This window comes from Phaethon aethereus, assembly GCF_964289735.1.
Source record: "Phaethon aethereus genome assembly, chromosome: 4".
NCBI classification, from domain to species: domain Eukaryota; kingdom Metazoa; phylum Chordata; class Aves; order Phaethontiformes; family Phaethontidae; genus Phaethon; species Phaethon aethereus.
In genome coordinates this window covers 74,837,288-74,858,109 of record NC_138578.1, presented here as the reverse complement: position 1 = coordinate 74,858,109, position 20,822 = coordinate 74,837,288, and the positions used below count along the sequence as shown (strand labels likewise).

Below are 20,822 nucleotides of genomic sequence, written 5' to 3'. Positions count from 1 at the left end.
GGAAATGTGAATTTATTATCATATAGATGAATGTTTGGCTGTCAAGTGTGCAGTGGGATACCAGTCTTTCTTGGGAATGCTATCATCCTTTAGTTTCAAACCTGGTCTAATTAGTGGTTAATAAGCAGATTAATCTATTTTTTTAACCCACTGGGTGATTGAGTAAATAATCAGTTTTTCAGGGTGGTACAGACACAGATCTAGTAATTACAAGACAGCAAGATTTGTATATATCAGAATCTAATTTGGGCTTTTAAATGAATACTAAATGAGTGTCCAAACTTTTTCAGAATGCTGAAATTGGTAGAAATTGATTCTAATTCAGCACAGCTGGGTATCATGGTCACATATTCAAACATTAAGGTACTTGACCTTATACTAAATTCTAGTTATCCAGTGTTTTTATGTGACTGAATTAGTAGCAAAAGCCAGGAAGAGAACTAGGGAAGTTACTCAGACAATTAAACCGAATTCTGTACCAAATGAACCTCCATTTGTTGTCCTGAGAACAAAACTGCATTAACAATGACTGCTCTTTTAAAACAAAACTAAAAAAACCCCACCACCATGAAATAGCCCTGCTCTGATATGTGTTTAGGAGTGTTTTAGCATAGAATGTCTGACGCCTTTACTGCCTCCAGTTTTCTGTTCTTCTTCCACTACATCCATACCGTAACAATTGAGGTCTTGAACTGCTGTTGCATACCACAACTCCCTGAAAAAGCAAAACAGCACAACAAAATCAGAAACGATTTACCTTTTAAATGCTGCATTGAAACATAGCTTACACATCAGCATACTGTAACTAAGGGAGACAGCTGGAGGTGATAAATTGACTGTTGATGAGAACAGATAAAGCTTTAACCATAAACAGCATAGGGCCTAATTAATCAGCTTTTCTTGCTGCTATTGTAGATATCTGATGACCACATGAGGGAGCCAATGTTTCTAATCAGAGCACCCCTTTCACTTGAAATTCAGCTTATTATAATACTGTCTTCATGACGTCAAGGCAACCATTGTTCAGTAAGATGTCATAGAACAGGAAGGAGAGAATGAAGACAGACCTCGGGGTGGGGAGGGGATTACAAACTCTTGTAATTCCTGTTGCATTAATTGTTTCTTTCTGTTAATCAGGCAACCAGTAACTAAACACACATTTAGACATTACCGAGTACTAGGCAAAGGTGGATTTGGAGAGGTGAGTACAGAAGTATCTTTCTGCGAGGCAATCCTTAAGGAAAAAAAGAAAGGTTGATATGGTGGAGAAGCAGTTTTTTAACTCTTGACTCTAACAATCTACATTTGACATATCACCTGGCAAACTGTCATTAGTCCATACTATTTTCTTTTAATGTGTTAGTTCGGTATTGTAGGTCATGCACAAAGTTGGAGAAAATTTCCACAGACTGACAACAGTTGCTTCTGTTTAGAAATTTCATTTGGCAATAAGAATGTAGTTTCTACTTAATAATTATGTAGAATATTCATGAACCTAATAGGAAAATCTATAGACTTTATTAATTCTGTTTATAATTCATTGGGCTTTTTTTCACCTTACGTGTTTTAACTGGAGCCTTATATTGAAGGGGAAGGAGGGTTACTAAACTATCATTACCTTTCTCTTGCTTGATTATGGTGTGCATATTTGTCCTCTGTCGTGCTTGTCTAGACATACACTGTTACAGCAGTCAGATGTTTCACCAACACAAGATCCACAGTTTTAATGAACTATTTAACTCCAACAAATTTGGGTTTGTTCCTGCATAATCACTTTTTCTACTTCTTTTGTGACCCTTCAAAGTTGTTTCATGGGTGAAAGCTCTGTACTGATTCTTACAGACCTTAATTTTCTGAGAACATTCAAGACTTTTAAAAAAGAAAATAAAATTTTATCATCTTAAAAAAAATTCTAAAAAACCGCTAGCATCTCTGACACACCTTGCTTCTTTTTTAGGTGTGTGCCTGCCAAGTACGGGCAACAGGAAAAATGTATGCTTGTAAAAAGCTAGAAAAAAAGAGAATAAAGAAGAGGAAAGGAGAATCAATGGCTCTAAATGAAAAAAGAATTCTAGAAAAAGTGAATAGTAGGTTTGTAGTAAGTATCTACATCTGATCTTATTCTCAGATGTCTTGCTGTCCTTGCTTCATTTCAGTCTCTTCCAGGAGCTTGTGTGCACAAGACATTTTTTAGTTGCTTTAGAGAATGCATGACTGCTGAGAGAATGATTGATATAATAAGTATGCTTTGTGTGTGATTGTGAGTAGGTCTGTGCAGAGGACATTTTTTTATCCAGTATTGAATTTGTTTTAGTCTGCCTGCTTTATTTTTCACTTACAACCAAAACATTAGGTTGTGTTTCAGCATGCTGATGCCACTGCATCTTTGTCCTCTGTTTAAAGGTGAATAGATTATTCTGTCATACTCAGACTTCAATAAGCACTTAAATTCTATTTCTGCTTCAGCCTATGACTGAGTTATGTTTGCTTATGTTTAATAAAGAGGATATTCCATATACTTTATTCTATCCTATTTTTTCCTTCTCTGTCTCTTCTTCCAATGCATTGCTTTCTGGTTTTTTTCTCTTGCCCCGTTCTTCCTTCCCATACACCTATTTGCTTATAAATAATGCTGATTTCTAATTTCATTTTTGGAGGTCATTCATAAATGCACTCACAAAGGGATGACTTCATGAGACTCTGCCATTTAATTGTCATTAGAAGTTACATATCCTGCGTTTCTGTGACTTCTAAGAGTAGAGTTTTTATAACCTTAGGTATTTTCATAGCACTAATTACTTTATTGCTTATACCTTTCAAGATAAACATGAAATTTGATTAGTATATTGATTCAGGTTAGTTATATTGCTTTGCTGTGTACTAAGGCTTAAAGACGTATCTTGAATGTGAAACAATTAGCATAACTTTTTAATAGAAATTCCACAGAATGAAAATCTTAGTTGTAATACTTCAACCTGATGCTGTTACATAAATTATGATCTGTTAGTAGCTCAAATTACTAAGCAGTGAAATAACATAGAATGATCAAAGTAAATTTTCCCCCAGGTAATGTTTATTTTTTCATTGAATTGTTGTTATTTAAATGTAAATTTTAAATGCGTTTTTGCTTTGTTTTAAAATCCATTTACTGATAAATTTTTGTATTGCATTTCAGAGAGGATTTTAAAGTACCTGTGTTAGAGGATAGTGAAGGTTACTTATAAATAAGTATATATGTGTGTCTATATAAAATATGTATGTATTTATTTTCTGGTAAGCTTTATGTATTAAAAAAAAAAACCACCCTGTAGAATACTTCCAGCTAAAAGAAAAATTAAGACCCTGTTGGCCAGATGCATTAATGTATTTTAAACAATTATAAATAATGCTTTGGATAAATATGCTATGTTATTGTCTCACAAGGCTCATGGGCTTGAATTGATTGAAAATGGATCCAGAAATTACCTGAATTGATCCAGAAATTAGTAGTTGTAGAGATAAGTGAGATAAGAATGAAACTTCCATTTTTTAGTAATATTTTCAACATATGTAAATACTATAAATCAATGATTGATCGAAGTTGAATTTGAAATCACTTTATAGGATTGAGTATGTTATTTTCCTCTTGCCATCCAATGTTTTTTTTTTTTTGATGCAACAGAGAAGATCTAGATCTAAGATCTGCAGTAATAGTGGATTGGAAGTGGGTAGATCACATGTGACACAGGCATAACAGATTAAGTCATTAATAGCTGGACAGGTCAGTTTAAAACCACCAAATAGGGAGCCCTTGCCCTGAGTAGCTGATTTGTATATTTATTTCTTTTTATTATTTAGTATTCGATTTATGCTTCTGAAGGAAGAATTTGGACTTACTACTGAATTATAGCCTTCTTGTATTTGTACTGCATTTAAAAATATATTTATTGAGTAAAAAATATCCTGCTGATGTTTATCTACTTTACTTACCTAACATAAGCTAAGTATAAGTTTAAATCCCATTTCTTTGAGCAGGAGTTATTTAATCTCTGTAGGTAATTTTGAAGATCCTGATGATCACCAGCATAGCATAGCTTTTTCTATTGAAACTGAGTTTATATATTAAACAACATATATTAAATTTTGTAGTATATGACATTGTTTTAAAATTGAGGTTTTTTTGAATTCACAAGTCTACTTAAAACTTTAAATGCACTTTAAAAACATTTACCTAAAACCTGAAGAAAAAAAAAAGTGTTCTTCCTTCCGTATCAGCACCTCATTCCAAATACAGTGAGAAGAAAGACTATAAAGAGCTACACTAAGTCTTTACTGTTGTCAAGTTCTAAGCCAGGGAAACACGCAGTTATTTGGGGCAGTGGGGGAAAGAATAGAAACTACACATTTGATCTTAAATAACTGTTTTAGTTTCTCTAATGTAGGGCAACTTTGGCTCTTGTAGAAGTTCAGGAAGATGGTTTGACAATGCGTAATTCCTGAAGTATAAGTATAAATATATAGAAAATAAGGTATATGTGCACATTATCTTTACAAAGAGTAATATAGATAACATGCAGCTGAGGGGCATCATCAATAAATCTATAGTCTGGATGGAGCTCTATGGTATCTAAACAGATATGTCATTAAACTTTTGCATGATGATCTAGCGTTTGTGTATGTTTGTAGTGTGAATTCCTTTGTGTTTTCAAGTACTGGACTGGAGCAGTTCTCTACTTGGCTGTTTTGGGGTTTTTTTTTGTTTTAAAAAAGGATTTATACATTGCTTGTACTGGAAAAAAAAAGCTGTGAATGGTATTGGGGTTTATGAATGAATAATGGTCATCTTCTCCCCCTGCCTCATTTTTAGGTTAGTTTATCCTATACATATGAGACGAAAGATGCCCTGTGTTTAGTATTAACCATAATGAATGGAGGGGATTTGAAGTTTCACATATATAACATGGGAAATCCTGGCTTTGATGAAGAAAGGGCTATTTTCTATGCTGCAGAACTGTGCTGTGGTCTGGAGGATTTGCAGAAGGAGAGAATTGTTTACAGGTGAGTGTGACCTAAAGTCACTCGTACCTTGAATTCTCCGTGTCTGTTCAGCATTGAATGTATTAATTGTTTTCTACTAAAAGAAGCAAAAAAATAGTTTAGTTGTCCTTTTCATGGCACATCCTTCAGAATTGCTGATCTTATTTGTCTTCTTACTGTAAATTTAGGTCTAGATACTCGCTATATTCTAAAACAGTATAAAGTTGATTCAAGGTTTGTTTGCAAAATGATAGTAAATTGTGATTTACAAAGCAAATTTATTAGTAATTCAAGTAAAAAAAGGTTTAGGAACATGAGATTGTATTCCTGCCTATTCTAAAGTAGAAGTTCACAGAAGGCTATAGCATTCTTGCTGCATTGCTTGTTATGCCCAAGAGGGCAAAAAGTCAGTTATAATCCATATTGCACTCTTTCTTCTCTTTTTATTTCAGGTTCATCTAATAGACACTTTACTGCTTTTGAGTTAATGAAACTGTAAGAAGCCTCATGCATTGTAATTGAGATTGTATGATCTTTTTTCTGTCTCTGTACATACATCATTTAACCTCTGGCATATTACACAACAAGCAAAATAAACTTAGTGGTGGACCAAGAATGCTTCCTTTATCTTTCTGGTGTGTAACACCAAGTACCAGTTGTTTTCAAAGAAGATTTAAAGTATAATCCTGCATAACTTTAATATAATGAGTCTTAGTCTTTTCCCTCCCCAATATAGAAGACTAACACACACAGAGCAGAAAATGGCAGAACCACAGAGTAAATTGGGCTTATGCTGGTGGTTTTATGTGGTTCCCTAAAGAATTTGGCCAATCTTAGAATGTTACGTGGTGTGTTTTGGCATGCATGTAGGAGGGAAGCAAGGTTGAATGGTTTTGCTCATCATTCTCCTCATGTGGATCAGCTACAAGTAGGTCATTTCATGTTGCCCAAGTGAAAACGAAACTGATTGTTTAAAATACAAAACAGCGACAACAAAAACCCCCAAAAAACCAAAACAACAAAAAACCCACATCCCTTGTGTTTAAGTCCAACTAGTTAGCTGTTTGCCTACAAGAAGACCTTCAAACACATGTATCAAATCCTAGTGTTCTCTGTCTGTAATTCCAGGTCTTGGAGTGGTCGTGGTTTCTTCTGGAGTGGTCTTGGTGTCTAGATCTCTGTCTTGTTTTTTGTGATTACGTAATCAGTTCCCAATGATTAAGAATTTGCATGGCCTTAAACATGTAATTTATACGCAAGGAAAAAAGTAGTTTCACAACCAACTCTGAGTAAAATTGCCTCTTAATTAAAAGAATGGGAATATTTTTAGTCCTCCGTTCATAACAAAATGAAGGACCAAGACAGTTACCTGTACATGTGCCAGTAACTGAATAATTTGTATGTTTGGAAGGAAAAAAAAGGCGTAAATTTAATCATAATACCTGAAGGCATTATTTAAACAATTTGGTGTAGGACATACTAAGGGAGTACCTGCCCAGCATGTAAATAGATGAAAAGAGAGGGGATATACCATGTCAGCTCAGCTGTGCTTGAGTACTAAAATTAGAAAATGTTTGGATAATTTTATGCTCTCTGTAGAATCACTTTCAGCCCTCTGCTTTTTAATATTGAATTAAATATTAAATTAATATTTACTTTTCGTAAAACAAAGTCTTGTTTCTTTTCTTTTGCTAATAGTAACATTTTTCCTGATGGTCTTGATTTGCTTTTTTCCATGTATATTTCTTTTTGTATCATGCGTTTAGGAGTGTAGTTGTAAATTTTACAGTTTTAAAGTCAAGAAGCCAAAACAGGTGGTCATGGAAGTCTTCAGAATGTCACCAATGACAGTGATACATTACACCATTAAAATTCTTTATCAGTCATCTTAATGGAAATGCATTTAAGCAGCAATAGAGTGATTATATATGATGAGTGAAACAGAAAGCCTGGGAAAATTTCCCATAATTATTTTATTCTCACCAAAGAAGTTATGCTGGCAATCTCCAATCTTAATGTTGGTTTGGGGGGGAGAACATCCTGAAGGACACTTTCATTTATACCATTATGCATTTTTTCTAATTTTTTCATTTTCCAGGGCAAGAAAATACAGAAGGAATGTTTTTCTTATTTTGCTGTCATTTCAAAAGCATTTAATACCGTTTGTACCACTGAATTTCTGAAATTCGAGCTAGTTCTTTTTCTTGTTCCCATATCTCAAGATCTATTACTGCATTTGTTTTCCAGCTATAAAGGAGGAGTTTTAAACTCTCTTTTTAGACAAATAGCTTAAACTGTTAAATCAGACTTGAATTCTGTAACATACTATTAGAAAATATTTTCTGAGAATGTGTTTTTGTGGCTATCCATCTGTATATTTACAGTAAAGTGCACTGTAGTGGAAGAAGGGAAATCCAGAACTACTGAAAATAGAAATCCTCGGTGCAGATAGCAGTAAAATCAGTTCATCTTGTCAGTTTGTTCAGTTCTAGAATGGCGGTTTTAATGTAAGTCAGTCTTGTTAAAATTTATTATAAATTTGTTATATCGGGGATGTGTTGCCATCAGTAGCAACATGCCTCATAAAGTGGAAAAATTAGGCCTTAACTTTACATTAACACCAATTTTTATTGTGTTTCGTGCGTCTTTATGCCAGTTACTACTGAATTTCAAGCAGTGGCATTAGTAGTGTCCGTAGGACCCTGAAGTCAATTGTGCCATTTTGTTAGTGGGGTTCCCGCTGGGCTGAAGGAACAGCTGCAGAGCTGGAAGGAGGGCCCCGCGCTGCCTCGCAATAGCAATTGAACCAGTTCGCTTGTTCAGTGGTAGCTTGTGAAACTTTCTGTAATTTGCCATATGTTGCTGACATTAGAAAAATAAGCAAACAGACAGGAGCAGGCAGTAGTGGAGCTATTCATCCATCTGCTACGTAAAAAGTCTGATAATACTTAGAGCAAAGTCAGGATTTGCATAAGATAGAGTGGGGAAGAAGTGCCTGTTTTCCAGAAGGGACTTAATTGCTGGAAATTTCCTGCAGGGGTGACCTGACTCCTTAAGGATGGTAGTGTTTTTATCAGATAAGCTGCTTGGATACCTAGATTTTCCTCACAAACTCATGTAGGTGCACATAGCGCTGCTGAAGATCAGGCTCAGAGACCTGTTGAAGCTGTAGTCTATAAACCAAGCGGATAAACCTTGCGTGCCTTGTGCCTGTGCTCAGAGTTCTTGACAGTGAAATCCCCTGAAGGATTTTTATCCAGAAATTTTCTCTGTAGGAAGTCTGGTGTAAACTATACCACAAATACACCAGTGCTTGTTTAGTCCAATTTAAAATAAATACATGATGTTAATCTAACTTTTTTAATGAACCTCTCAGTTTTGTGAACTTTGCAGTCCTCCAGTCTTTCTCTGCTTCATAAGGGAAAACTGCTGCCTCTGTTGCTAGAATTGCATTGCTAGCTCTCATTCTGAGCTTGGTTTTCAGCTCAAGTAGCCTGTTACCCAGTGCAGGACTAGTGTCTTTGTATTCCAACAGGCACTGTGACTTTGGCCTCTGTTGTGGTGGATGAAGGGAAGGGGGAGAAGGCTGATACCCCAAAGCTAGCATCCCAGAAATAGAATTTATAGCTGGTTGCTTCCAAAAGCTGACTTCTTTGCAAACTGCAAGGCCTAGAAACTAATGGCATTAAAGACATGGAGTTTTGGCTAGAAACAAGTTTGACTATTGACCAACCAAAATCATGTTAGAACAGAGTTAGCTTCTATTAGGCATCATACGTTCCTACTAAGTATTAGGGTTTAGGTTAGGCTTTAATCAGCCTTCTTGGAGGTGGAACTCTTTAAACTTGTTTACTTGAGTCAACCTGAGCATATATTATGTGCTTTAAAGTAGATGTGCTTCTACCTAAAGTTTGAGCTGAATTTTGTTTTTTGATACTGGTGTGGGATTTTTTGTTTTTTCACTCTGATCTTTCCTGGCTTCTCTGGTACTGTAATCTCTGTAATCTAACATCAAATGATTAACATTATGGGGACTGTCTAGACTTAAAAGTATTAGAAGCAAAGAATCTTGCTGACTTCTTCAGACAGTTAATATCCTGAAATAATGAAACTTAAACATGAATACACATACTTCAGAGCATCAATTTATCAATATTTGGGGGAAAAAAAAGCATACAGATTTCTTGGTGAACAAAGGTGTGTGGGTATCTTTCTCTTTCATTTTGAATGTAAATTCTAGAATCGTTCTTCCTAAAGTTGCTTCTTTTACATTATTCAGTTTTTTCTGCTTGTATATGAATAACTGTTCTTGTCACAGCTGTACATATACCCATATATATATGTACATATTGTTTTTAATAATCTATTACAATAATAACTGACTCTTTAGCCAAGAACTGATTTTTGCGTGTCTATTTCTGGCCTTATATTATTTATGGTGGACTAAATCTAAGAGGCTGTATTGCTGTCTATGTTCTTTCTGATGCATATCACAATTATATATATAATATACATTATATATTCCATGCGTATACATGTTTTATATGTATAAAAAGATGTATGTTCTCATCTAAACATGATGGCTAAACCATGACATCTATTGAGTTTCTTCTTTTGTTCTTAAAGTAACAACATACAAGATGCCTGTAAAATGCAGAATTGCAGCACTGAATTAATTGCCCTTTTACTATTTCCTGAGCCTTGCTAGCATTTAATAGCAAAAATGTGTTTCATGTGAAACTTTGGCAGTTGCAGAAAAGTAGTAGAAACTCTTAGAAAGTTCACTGCAAAGAATCCTAACTAGATGAAGTGTCTAGTAAGCTTTAGAAGCTGCATGTCCAAATTAAAGGAATGGAGTTTGAATGGATGATATTAAGCCTATGCTCTTTGTTGATATTCTGACAGCCTGGGGTGGAATATAGCAAGGGGTCAGCATCAAACTGCAGCAAGCACTGATGTGTTTTACCATTGTGGAGTTGTATGGTGGCTGCTTCCAGGAGAAATGTCTTTCACTTACTAGCACAAGTTTGGGTGTAAGTTGGTAGTTTCTCATATCAGGATTTTAGTTTGTGTAGAGAAAGTTTCTAATCTGTGAAATATGAATTGCTGCTGTTAATATAAACAGATTAGAGAGTTGTGAAAAAATGAATCTCAAGTTCTATAGTTAAACTGTTTGTATTCTAAGTCCTCATCTTCACAACTTTTTTTGTATATAGGTGGAAATGGGAAAAATTGCTTTAATCAGAACCAAGAAGTTGTATGTTGCATGAGTTGCACTTCATGACCGCTAATAATTTTGCCTTTGTATAATTCACATTTCAATTCTGTTTAACTTGTAGAGACTTGAAGCCTGAGAATATACTCCTTGATGACTGTGGTAAGTAAAACTTAGAATTATTTTTTAAATCGGCATTTAATCTAATTAATACTGTGCCAGAAGTCAAAGGGATTTCTTCATAATAAAAGGGACCTGACTGACAAATGCTAACTTTAATTAGTAAAGAAAAAACTGCCCTTGCTTTTTATAAAGTAGGGGAAAATACTGGGTCTTTGGGGGATGACGATGACGATGTTTGAGGGGTCAATTTTGCACCTTAAAATGTCTAGTTTTCCTCTTTTGCTCCTCCTTCTCACCCCTCCCCTTGATTTAAGATGGCTAAGACTTTTGTATGGATTTGTTCTCTGTTTGTCTTTTCTTTGACTACGGAAACATGACTTGCTAGATGTGGGGTCAGAATTTTACTTAGTAAACTATAATGTTTAAGCAATAAAGAAGAGAAGAAATCCAAATCAGCTCTGTTTAACATTTCAGCTAAAACAGGTATGATAGTCACTGATGTATATGTGGCTGGAAGAAATCAAGCAAATACAAACAATATGAAGAAATGTTTGTAATTTTTTGTTTTTCAAAAGCCAAATTAATTTTCTTTCATAACATTGTATGAAATTTATGAGTCTTTTGAATTCACTATAGAACATGTGCAGCAATTACCTTCTTCTAAGCTGTGGATGAGTATTGCCAGTTTGTTCTTGTAATTGCTGAGTATTTTAGTTAAGGGAAAACTGGTTTTGAAGTCATTAGCACAATTTTTTTTTTTAAATCAGCATGTTCTGACTGATAAATTTCTAAAAAGGTGATGCTTGGGAGAAGTCACTTTGCAAGAGCTAAAGCTTTGCTAGACATCAAATGCATTATTTAACTTTTCTCTCCAGCAATGTCTTGCAAAAGCTGAAGGCTTCTTTGATGAAAAACGTAGCCCTGCAGGACTGCACAAGAATGCTTTCTCTCTGCCAGGGATATTCTGATCTCGTTCCAGAGAGCAGAGGAGACTAATTAGAGAATAGCTTCAGGAGCTCAGATCCTGCATTTGAAAAGGGGTTCATCAGATGTCAGGGAACAGAAGAGCATCTGAATGTATTTAAAACAGCATTTGCTGCTCAAGAGCATTTAGTTATTTCCAACCAGTATACAGAGTGGCACTTGACTTTCTCTACCCTCTCTCCCCACCCCTTGATTATCTGTCACATGTAAATAAGAAATTAATAAGCTATTAACTTACACTGATGCTGTAGAGCTTTTTGAATGACAGAGAATATATGCACAAAGGACACTCAGACATTGTAACAGGCTACCCAGAGAGGTGATGCAGTGTCCACTCTTGGAGGCTTTCTAGACAAGAATTTAAAAAGCCTTGAACACTTTGTGCTGACTGCTTGCTGAGAAGGTTGTACTAGAGACCTTCTGAAGTCCCTTCCAGCCTGAATTATTCTGTGAATCTGTGATGTTTCTGTAAATGCCAATGTCCCTGTCCTTATATCCAATATTAGAAATAAGTGTGGTTTTTTGGTTTGTTTTGTTTTTTTCCCCCTGAATCTTTCTACTACAGATGATTGGCAATTTCCTCTTTTAAAATTGAGATGAAAAGGTAATTGTCCTTTCTTCTCTCTAGCCTTTTATATTTTTATTAAGAAAGTACATTATGTATTTTTAAATAGAATCATGTCAATACAATTCTTGGCTTGAATTGTCTTGAATCATTTGGTGTCCAACAAAGAACTTGTGTCTGTCCATGGGAATGTAAGGGAGCATGGGGTGAACTTGTTCATGTTGTCCTTCTTGGACTGTTTCCTTATCTGAGTAGTGTTGTTCATGACAAATCATGGCCTTCCACCAGACTACTACTACGTTATAGGTACTAGTGTAAATGCCATGCCTAATAGGAAAGGAAGTCAACTTGAGAAGTTTGGCTAAAAAAGTGAAATAGAAGCTGTTATCTACATTAGACTAATTCATGAGAAGGGGAAATCCTAATATTGAACTGACATGTTACAATATAAATAATTCTAAGTAGGTTATGGCTAGGCTACTTTTCTTTTGGGGGGAGTGGGGATGGCAATTCCAATTACTTGTGCTTAGTATTACTAGGGTACTTTGTTAGAGGTATACCTGATGTCTCAGTACAGGCTACAGTTTTCTCATATTTGGAATAAATGGAGCAAATTCCAATGTTTTGTTAGGAAGTCAGAAAGCTAAGTGTTTGTGGCGGGAATACAGAATGGAAAAATAGAAGTGTCTGATGCATAGATACAGAATGAGCAGTCATAATTTCTTTTCATTCTACAGTAGCAGCCTATGCCAAAGCTAGGAATTAGAGTACTTAACAGCAAATTCTTTTGTATGACCTTTACGTATTTAAGGGGGGGTTGAACAATGATAACTTACTCCTTTCTAGTTAAGTTAAATAAATGAGTATATGAATGTTTTGATGTTTGGGTGTATTCTTTTGATGAAGTATACTACAGAAATTTTTTGTTTTAAAAGTGATGGTATTTTATTATTTGCTGACTATGTATAATTTATTTTAACATAAATAGGGCATATCAGAATTTCAGATCTTGGATTAGCTGTGCAGATTCCAGAAGGAGAAACAGTTCGAGGACGGGTTGGGACCGTTGGTTACATGGGTATGTAAAGTATCCTTTGTTAATTATGTTTTATCAGAAAATTTGCTTCTGTGAATGTATGAATGACTTGTCCAAAGAACTATATTGGGTCAGGATTAGTTACTAGACATTTTATGGGAAGAAACTTTACAATATGCGGTGGTAGATATTAGTAGTCCATTATAAGCCTACCAATAAACTTGAAAACTTAACTCTGGAAATTCTAGCTTTAGGTAGAACTTTAAGAAAGCATCTAATTTTTTTCTGAGGTTCAAAGAGATTTACGGTCACGGGTAAACAGATGAATTACTATAACAACACATTTCTTTCCATGCTTTGGAAAAACTTCATTCTCAGTTTGTAAACAGTACTGATCTTAAGTGTTAAAGAACTTAAGTGCTTCTCTTAGATATAAACAGAGACCTTGCTGTAGAAATTAACATTTCTTCACAGTACAGAGGAGTTATGCAAAGATCTCTGCACAGAGCCGAAAGAGTACCTGAGAGTTTTTTCAATATTTAATTAGTTAGTTTTAAGTGAATTGTTATGGGGGTTTATTTGGTTTTGTTTTGTAGCTCCAGAAGTGCTCAAAAATGAAAAGTATACATTCAGCCCGGATTGGTGGGGCCTTGGGTGCTTGATTTATGAAATGATTGAAGGACAGTCTCCATTCAGAAAGCATAAGGAAAGGGTCAAACGGGATGAGATTGACCGGAGAGTAAAGGAAGACCAGGAAACATATTCAGACAAGTTCTCAGAGGAGGCAAAATCCATCTGCAGGATGGTGGGTGAAGAGACGTAGAGGTTTGAAAATTTAATTTCTAATCCTTTTTAAGAGATGAACTACTCCTATTTTAACATCTTCTATTGAAATTGTTTCAAAGCTGGAGTTCTTAAATCTTTCTGTGGTTCAGATAGAAGTTCGTGATTGTCCATGGATGTTGAGTTCAAACTTTGAGAATTCAGAACTTTTTTTAAGATGAAGGAAGGCTGCATAACTTGATTTTTTTTTTTTATCACGTGACGGAAAAGGTCCAGTACTCGTTGGACCACATGTAATTATAGATGGATTACAATAGCATGCTCAAATTTGATACTGCATGGGGAGAAATGGCAGAGTAGTATACTAGTTTCCTTGCTGAAAAGAGTCTGTATGATACAACCACTTTTTTTTATCTTGCATGTTCTTCAGTTTAATAAGAAGCATGTCTATACAGAAAGCTTCAAAAGTTTTCTTTACTAGTTTATGCAAAATATGTGCATTACTTAAGCCCATTGGAAAAAAAGTAACTCTGCATTTCCTGAAAGTAAAGTCTGCTGCGAAGTCTGTAAAATCTTTTCAGCATGGCATCAATTAAAATATTTTTTTATAACTTTGGGTATAGTCTTCAAATGGCCTGCTTTCAGGGATTCTTTTGTCTCCTGAAAATCTTCTTGTTCCCAGAATGAGATCATTTTGATTTCCAGTTCATTTTGATACCGTGATAAATTTCATCTCATAAAAGGCAAAGTAACAAAATAAACTTACTGAAAGACATTGTATATAGATTTTATTATTTTTTTAATTGTGGGATTTTATCACTGATTCAGCCTTTTTTCCATATCTTTGCAGTTACTTGCTAAAAATCCAGGGGAACGACTGGGTTGCACGGAAGATGGAGCTGCTATCGTAAAACAACATCCTATTTTCAAGAATATTAACTTCAAGAGGCTGGAAGCTAACATGTTAGAACCTCCATTCTTGCCAGATGTAAGTAGGTGAGACAGATTTGATTAGTATATAAAAGGCAAGAACTGTCACAATTCTATGTCAGCAATCATGTGAACTCAGAGATACCATTAAACTTTGTTAAATTGTCAGGAGAATGCCATTGTAGCTATTGATGGCTAGTTGTTTTGTGGCATTTCATCTGAGATCACAAAACATACCACAATACAATAGTGGTATTGCTCTAGGGAGCTTTGGAGCTCATTTCTTAGCCCTTAAAAGTGTACTTCCCTAGCTCAGATGCTGCAGAAATGCAGATCAGCATTGGAGAAATTATTCTGGAGTTGAAAGGAGAGTGACAGAAGATGAGTGAATTATGACAACCATTAAGAAATCCAGAGAAGTTGCATGCTGTTTCTGGTTTTGAGATTTCTTTTCTGTTACTTGCAGGATGGATGAAATTGCTCAGGTGCCTATGACAAGAGTCTTTTAAGTTTTTGCATTTCTGTTTTGTGGTATAGTGTAATTTGGTGATCAGCAATGTGAAATATAAACTTGCAGCCATTTCACTCCCCCTTTGCTCATCTGGGAAAGAAAAAAACCCACAAAAACCCCCAAAACCTTAATGAAGCAATCTTGTATTGTACTGCAGCCACGTGCCGTATATTGTAAAGATGTCCTGGATATAGAGCAGTTCTCAACAGTGAAAGGAGTGAACCTGGATACTACAGATGATGACTTCTATTCCAAATTTGTTACGGGTTGTGTCTCAATCCCTTGGCAAAACGAGGTATTTTATATTTCATAAAAGCTTATTTTCTTTAGCACAGCAATATAGAAGATTTAATAAGGGGTATAATTATAGTATTAACTTTCTCTGTGATATGTAAAGAAGTGTCTGCTTTAGACTTCTCTGCTGAGAGACTTCGGAAAAAAGTTTTTCTCAAAACAAAAAAAAATTTGCTAAAAATTGAGATCTATGGTAAATTTCCATAAATAGAATCTGGCATCTTGTTATCATAGATACAGCCTACAGAACAGTGTTTAGCATCAGTATGAACACATTTTCCTTGTTCTTCTATCACACGTTATTCAATATTGCTGTTTGTAAGAGAGGGATAGAATGCTATTCATAGTATTCAAAAGCAAATAGGCACGGTGCAAGCTGTTTGTGTATCACTCCTGTGTATCAATAGAGTGCAAGTGATGTAGTGATACAGAACTGCAGATTCACCTTTTCTAAGGTTTCAAAACAAACAATTCAACATTGGTTGAGTCAGACTTTCTCTTAAAGCTTTTTCATCTGCCTAGTGAGTGAGTATTCTAGTTATCTGAACAGAATACTAGAATTTTGCTACCTCTCTGCATGCAGTTCAGTCTGTATTTAGGAAATGCAAATCTCCATTATTTCAGGAAGAGCACTCAGTAACAATTATTTAAAATTGTATTTCTTGTTATGAATGCCTTCCCCCTATTATAAGATGTTCATAACTTTATGAAATTAGTATTGTCTTGAATTCTCTACTAGTGTAGATTCTTTCTTGGTATGATTTTTTAATTTTTATTTAAAGCTTGAATACAAAAGATGAGCAACTTCTGAACAAGTCAGAGAAAAAAGTACATTCCTTTTTGTTTCCCTTTCACTTTTTTTGCATTTCGTTAAGGAGATTTGAAAGGTGTCATTTGACATAGAAGGTCTTCATTAAGAAGCAATGAACCTTAGGCTGTTGGAGAAATAAATGTTTCCTATGCTATGTTGTAAATCCGAACTTCAGAATATGATCCAGTCGTTAAGAAATGCACTGCAGCTTAATAACTCTAACCCCACTTAGCGGGATAAAGTTGAAAGTAGTTGTGGAATTCTGGTGATGGTAACTCCATCTCTTTGAGGAATAACTGTGCAGGCTTCATTTTGCATTTATGCTTACTTTTTTTTTTAATTCATGTTACTGAGCTTTCCCTCACATCTTTGCTCTCAGTCTCTTAAGAATTCCTCCTTCCCTCCCATAATTTACCTAATGTCATGGCTTACAACAAAAGTAGACTGCATTTCTTCTTATTCCTCTTTATGCCCTCTCTCCCTCTGCAAGGTATACTCACTTGGTTGCATGCCTGTTACAATAGACGTGTATCAGTGGCACTCACTGATAAACACCAACTACATGTGGGCATTAACCACTCTCCCCCTTCTGACCATGTCTGGTTTACATTTTGGCATTTACTCTTTCTGCTGTCCTTTCTGCACCCAGTGACTGTGGTTTTAATTCTTTTGTTTTCTGTGTACACAAACACAGATTATTTCAAAACCCGTTGCTTCTCTCCAGAGACCTGTCTTCATTTTTTTTTTTCCCATGAAGTATTACCTTCTCTATCTCATTGCTTGATTTCTAATTATGGTATATGTTAGTTGTGTTCTGATAGACAGTAGCCTAAAACACCAGATGTTTAAATTACGGTGGTCAGACGTCAGCTGCTTTTTCTCCCAAGAGTGCAATTTGTCCCCTTTGTAAAAAGTATCCCCCCTAATACTATGCAGATATTAGTATTCTGCATACAATAATAATTTCTCCTACTCAATGTCATGTTTATTAATAAATAAGTTCAGTCTAAGGTATAGAGATGATATATTTGTTAGGCTAGACTGCTCTGAAGTGAGCAGAATAGATGAAAGTTAAATCAATTTCTGGTTCTAAAAACTTCTGCTTTTTGCATCATCGGCAGAAGAAATGCCTTACCAGTAAGAGTACTTACCTCTGTGGTAGTGCTCCCATTGCTATTCTTTAGTTTGCTGAGTGGGCAAGGAAAGTTAATGTAGACTTCATACCTTCCTTCATGGAGCTCTGCGAGTGGTGTAGTTTGGCTGATGAATTTGTAAGTTGTTAGGAGTACCCAGCCAGAGTAAATAGATAATATATGGAATATGTTTGAGAGGCTCTTACGGGTATTTCATTTATATTTCATATGTTTCAAAGATGATTGAAACGGGATGCTTTGAAGATATCAATGCATATGAAACTGATGGTACTGTGTCACCAGACAGAGAGAGGTCTCCAAAACCAAAGAGAGGCTTCTTCCACAGACTTTTTAGTGGAGAGGTAAGGGTATTCCTTTTCTTTCATGTGAAAATTACCAGTAAGACCTTAACGTCCATTCCATTTATTGTATTATTTTGTGATAGGAAAACCAAGTTGTTTGCTAAATACCGAAACTAATAAAATCTGGTTTATTGTGGCTTTGACCCTGCACTGCATTTCAGAAACTGTAGCAATCCCTATAACCAGAGTTTTTCCTCCCTCAGCATTCTGTCTTTCTCTAGTGTCTGCTAACTGTTACCTGGGGAAGAGGTAGTGTGTGCTGTTAACAGCTGTGCTCTAGCTCTTTCTTTCCTAAAGATAGTAATTTGGGTCTTGCTCCTTAGGTATTTTGCCAGTTTTTATAAAAACTTCTGGGGACGTGACTTCAGAGATAATTGAGGCCCGCTCTGTAAAAACTTAAATAAAATTGACTAATGAACTCAGAAGTGAGTGTGGTGGAGGAATGCAACTCCTAGGACTTGCTCCTTTGGAAAGTTGTGTTCCCAGTGAATCATTCTAGTGCTTTAGCAAATGAGTAAAAATATCCCCTAGATGAATGAGTGTGAAGAAGTGTCATGAAACAGATGTTAAAATACCTTAGGAAGTTTAATGCCTTTACCAAAACAACAACATAACATATATTTAAATACCTTCTAATAATGCACAGCTTTTTCTTACAGGAGGTAACTTCTACTCTAAAGTAAACATTTAGAGGTATATGAATGAGTATTTACCACCTAAAAGACTCGTGACACATTGTGCTTGTTTATAGGTTGTCAGAAATAGGCTACTTGTAAAGGTTTTCAGTTGAAGATGATGTACACAATTCTGCTTGCTCAGTATGCCTGCACTTAAGAGTGGAATTATCTTTAGAAGCATGAGTATATTCCAGAAGAGAACACTTTGTAGAATTACTTTTCCTTTCAAGCAGAAATGGAATTTTAAAATTGCTAGGAGCATATCATTAAGTAGCCAAAACAGGGCCATATATTAAAATTGCATGATGATATTTTTTGTCATCAGCTGGCAATTCACCTCTCTAAAATGGTACAATGCTAATGGAATGTATAATAATACTGTAATTTTTAGTTCACCTTTCAAATTCACTTTTCCCCCACTTACAGTAATGGAATAGAAGGAATGGTTTAAGTGTACTAATAATCTCACATAGCTAAAGTTAAAGCTTGTGTCTTACTGTAGTCTTTTCAAGCTGAATCGGCAGGGTTCATACTGTCACAAGATATAGTTCTATGTATTGAGAAAGAGTCCAAAAGAAATAATACAACTTGAGAGCCTTCAGTTGGTTTTGAAGTAATAAGACTACAGTTAATTGTCCTGTGAAGTTAAAAGAAGGAAAGATCTTAAGGTTAAATGAAACTTCAATGACTTGAGATTTGGGGTTGGGTTGTGGTTTCCTTTGATATTCCCAAAGCATTTAGTTAGTATGGAGTAAAATGTGCTGGAAAAAGAGCCACCCCCACACCCTCAGCCTTTCTGCGCCCCATAAAATACACAAACCAACAATAGTGTCAGTTCTGCAGCTGAATTGTCTCTTTGTCTTCTCTTGCAGGTCTGCTTTAAATCTGATTGCAGTGATGATGAGCAGGAGTCCTCCAGACTTTAAGTCATTTTACTGTCATCGGAAAGGATGAGCAAACTTTAAATGTTTTATATCTCTGTAGCAAAGTGTATTATATATATTTTTTATCTGAGTTCAAGGATTTTTGTACATTTGTACTTCATTTGTTTTAAGATGTATATTTTCACTAAAGCTTAATTGTACAAAAAGCAATGAGTGCCATTTGAGTGAGTGTGTTTCTGTATGTATTTGATTTATCTTCCACCCCCCCCCCCCCAGTGGAATGAATCTAGGAATACTAAGAGGGTTTTAAAGCACAGAGATAATATCTGGGGCGTCGGTGTAACTTGACTTTGTATGCTCCTGGTAAAACTCTTTCTGTTCATTAGGAACTTTATTATCAGTTTTCTTAACAGTAAAATTGCTGTACTCATAAATTTCATAATTCCGGTATTATCCGGCAGCATGGCAGTGCTATTACCTAATGTATCTCTGAAGCAACTGCTAAGGAAAAAAAGGAATTCAGTGCACTGTGGCTAGCTATTATGAATTGTTCTTTTCTGTCTGTCTCTGTAGAATGTCTTTCTGTATTTCTAGATATAGAAAATTCTGAATATTTAGCTTAATCCTGTAACAAAGTGTAGTACTCCATCTTCTCCTTTCTATACACCTTAAACATCTTTTCCATACAGTTTCTTGGCATGGACCATGCAAGTAGACCTATGCCAAAATTTTATAACTATATTTTGAGTACTTTGTTGTCTTTACTAAAAGGATTTCTTTTTACCTGTGAGGACACCTTTTTATTTTTTTCTGTAAATGAAATTGTTTACAATTGCATGTAGGATGTTATAGTTTTATAATGGGTTAAAAAAACAAAGCATGGGCTCTTAACTACCCTCCTCTCTGCTTATTATGTTGTAACATGCAATGTTGTAGGGTTTACAGTGATCACTGCCACTGAGGGAAGAACAAGATAGTATTAAGTACCAAATTTAATTATGTAAATAATCTTTCCTTATAACCTTTCAAAACTTAAACATTGAAACCTGCCTTTAATGATCGCTTGACACAGATGTGGAGCTAGTATTGAAGTTCTAGTTACGATTACCTGATGTTCATTAGTAAAACTGTTTCCAGCTGCTTGAAAGCCTGTCAAACTTCTGTTCTTCTGGACTCAAAGTATGCCAGACTTCCTTTTTGTTTTGTAAAGTTTCCGGTAAAACTATTAATCTGTGTGAGATTCATGAGAATGAATTTCGGGAACACATTCCATGAAAAACCTCTTCTATTTTCAAAACTTGAGTTAAGGACCTGAAATATAATGGAATGCTATTGGAGCTGGAGACATGACTTGTGTTACATATTTTGTTCTGTATTCTGAAGATCTGTCTCCACTGAGCATGCTTTTTTTTTTTCCCTCTCAAATCTCCAGGGTGCCAACCAGACCACACATGTATTATACACACAGAGCAATTGAATATCCCTCTTCCTCAAATAG

The 20,822-nt window shown here is 35.3% G+C and overlaps 1 protein-coding gene across 1 annotated transcript in view; it reads left to right on the top strand.

Annotated features, from left to right (window-relative positions):
• GRK4 (G protein-coupled receptor kinase 4) overlaps window positions 1-19,366 on the top strand; it is a gene marked incomplete at both ends in the record, with an annotated part of 37,220 nt that extends 17,854 nt beyond the window's left edge. Inside the window, 10 exons of the mRNA XM_081999177.1 lie at window positions 1,138-1,201; window positions 1,958-2,098; window positions 4,847-5,037; window positions 10,356-10,393; window positions 12,892-12,981; window positions 13,536-13,744; window positions 14,573-14,710; window positions 15,321-15,458; window positions 17,641-17,763; window positions 19,313-19,366. Coding sequence (XP_081855303.1) covers window positions 1,138-1,201; window positions 1,958-2,098; window positions 4,847-5,037; window positions 10,356-10,393; window positions 12,892-12,981; window positions 13,536-13,744; window positions 14,573-14,710; window positions 15,321-15,458; window positions 17,641-17,763; window positions 19,313-19,366 — 1,186 coding nt within the window. The remainder of the gene's footprint in view (window positions 1-1,137; window positions 1,202-1,957; window positions 2,099-4,846; window positions 5,038-10,355; window positions 10,394-12,891; window positions 12,982-13,535; window positions 13,745-14,572; window positions 14,711-15,320; window positions 15,459-17,640; window positions 17,764-19,312) is intronic.
• Between the last annotated feature and the right edge of the window lie 1,456 nt (window positions 19,367-20,822).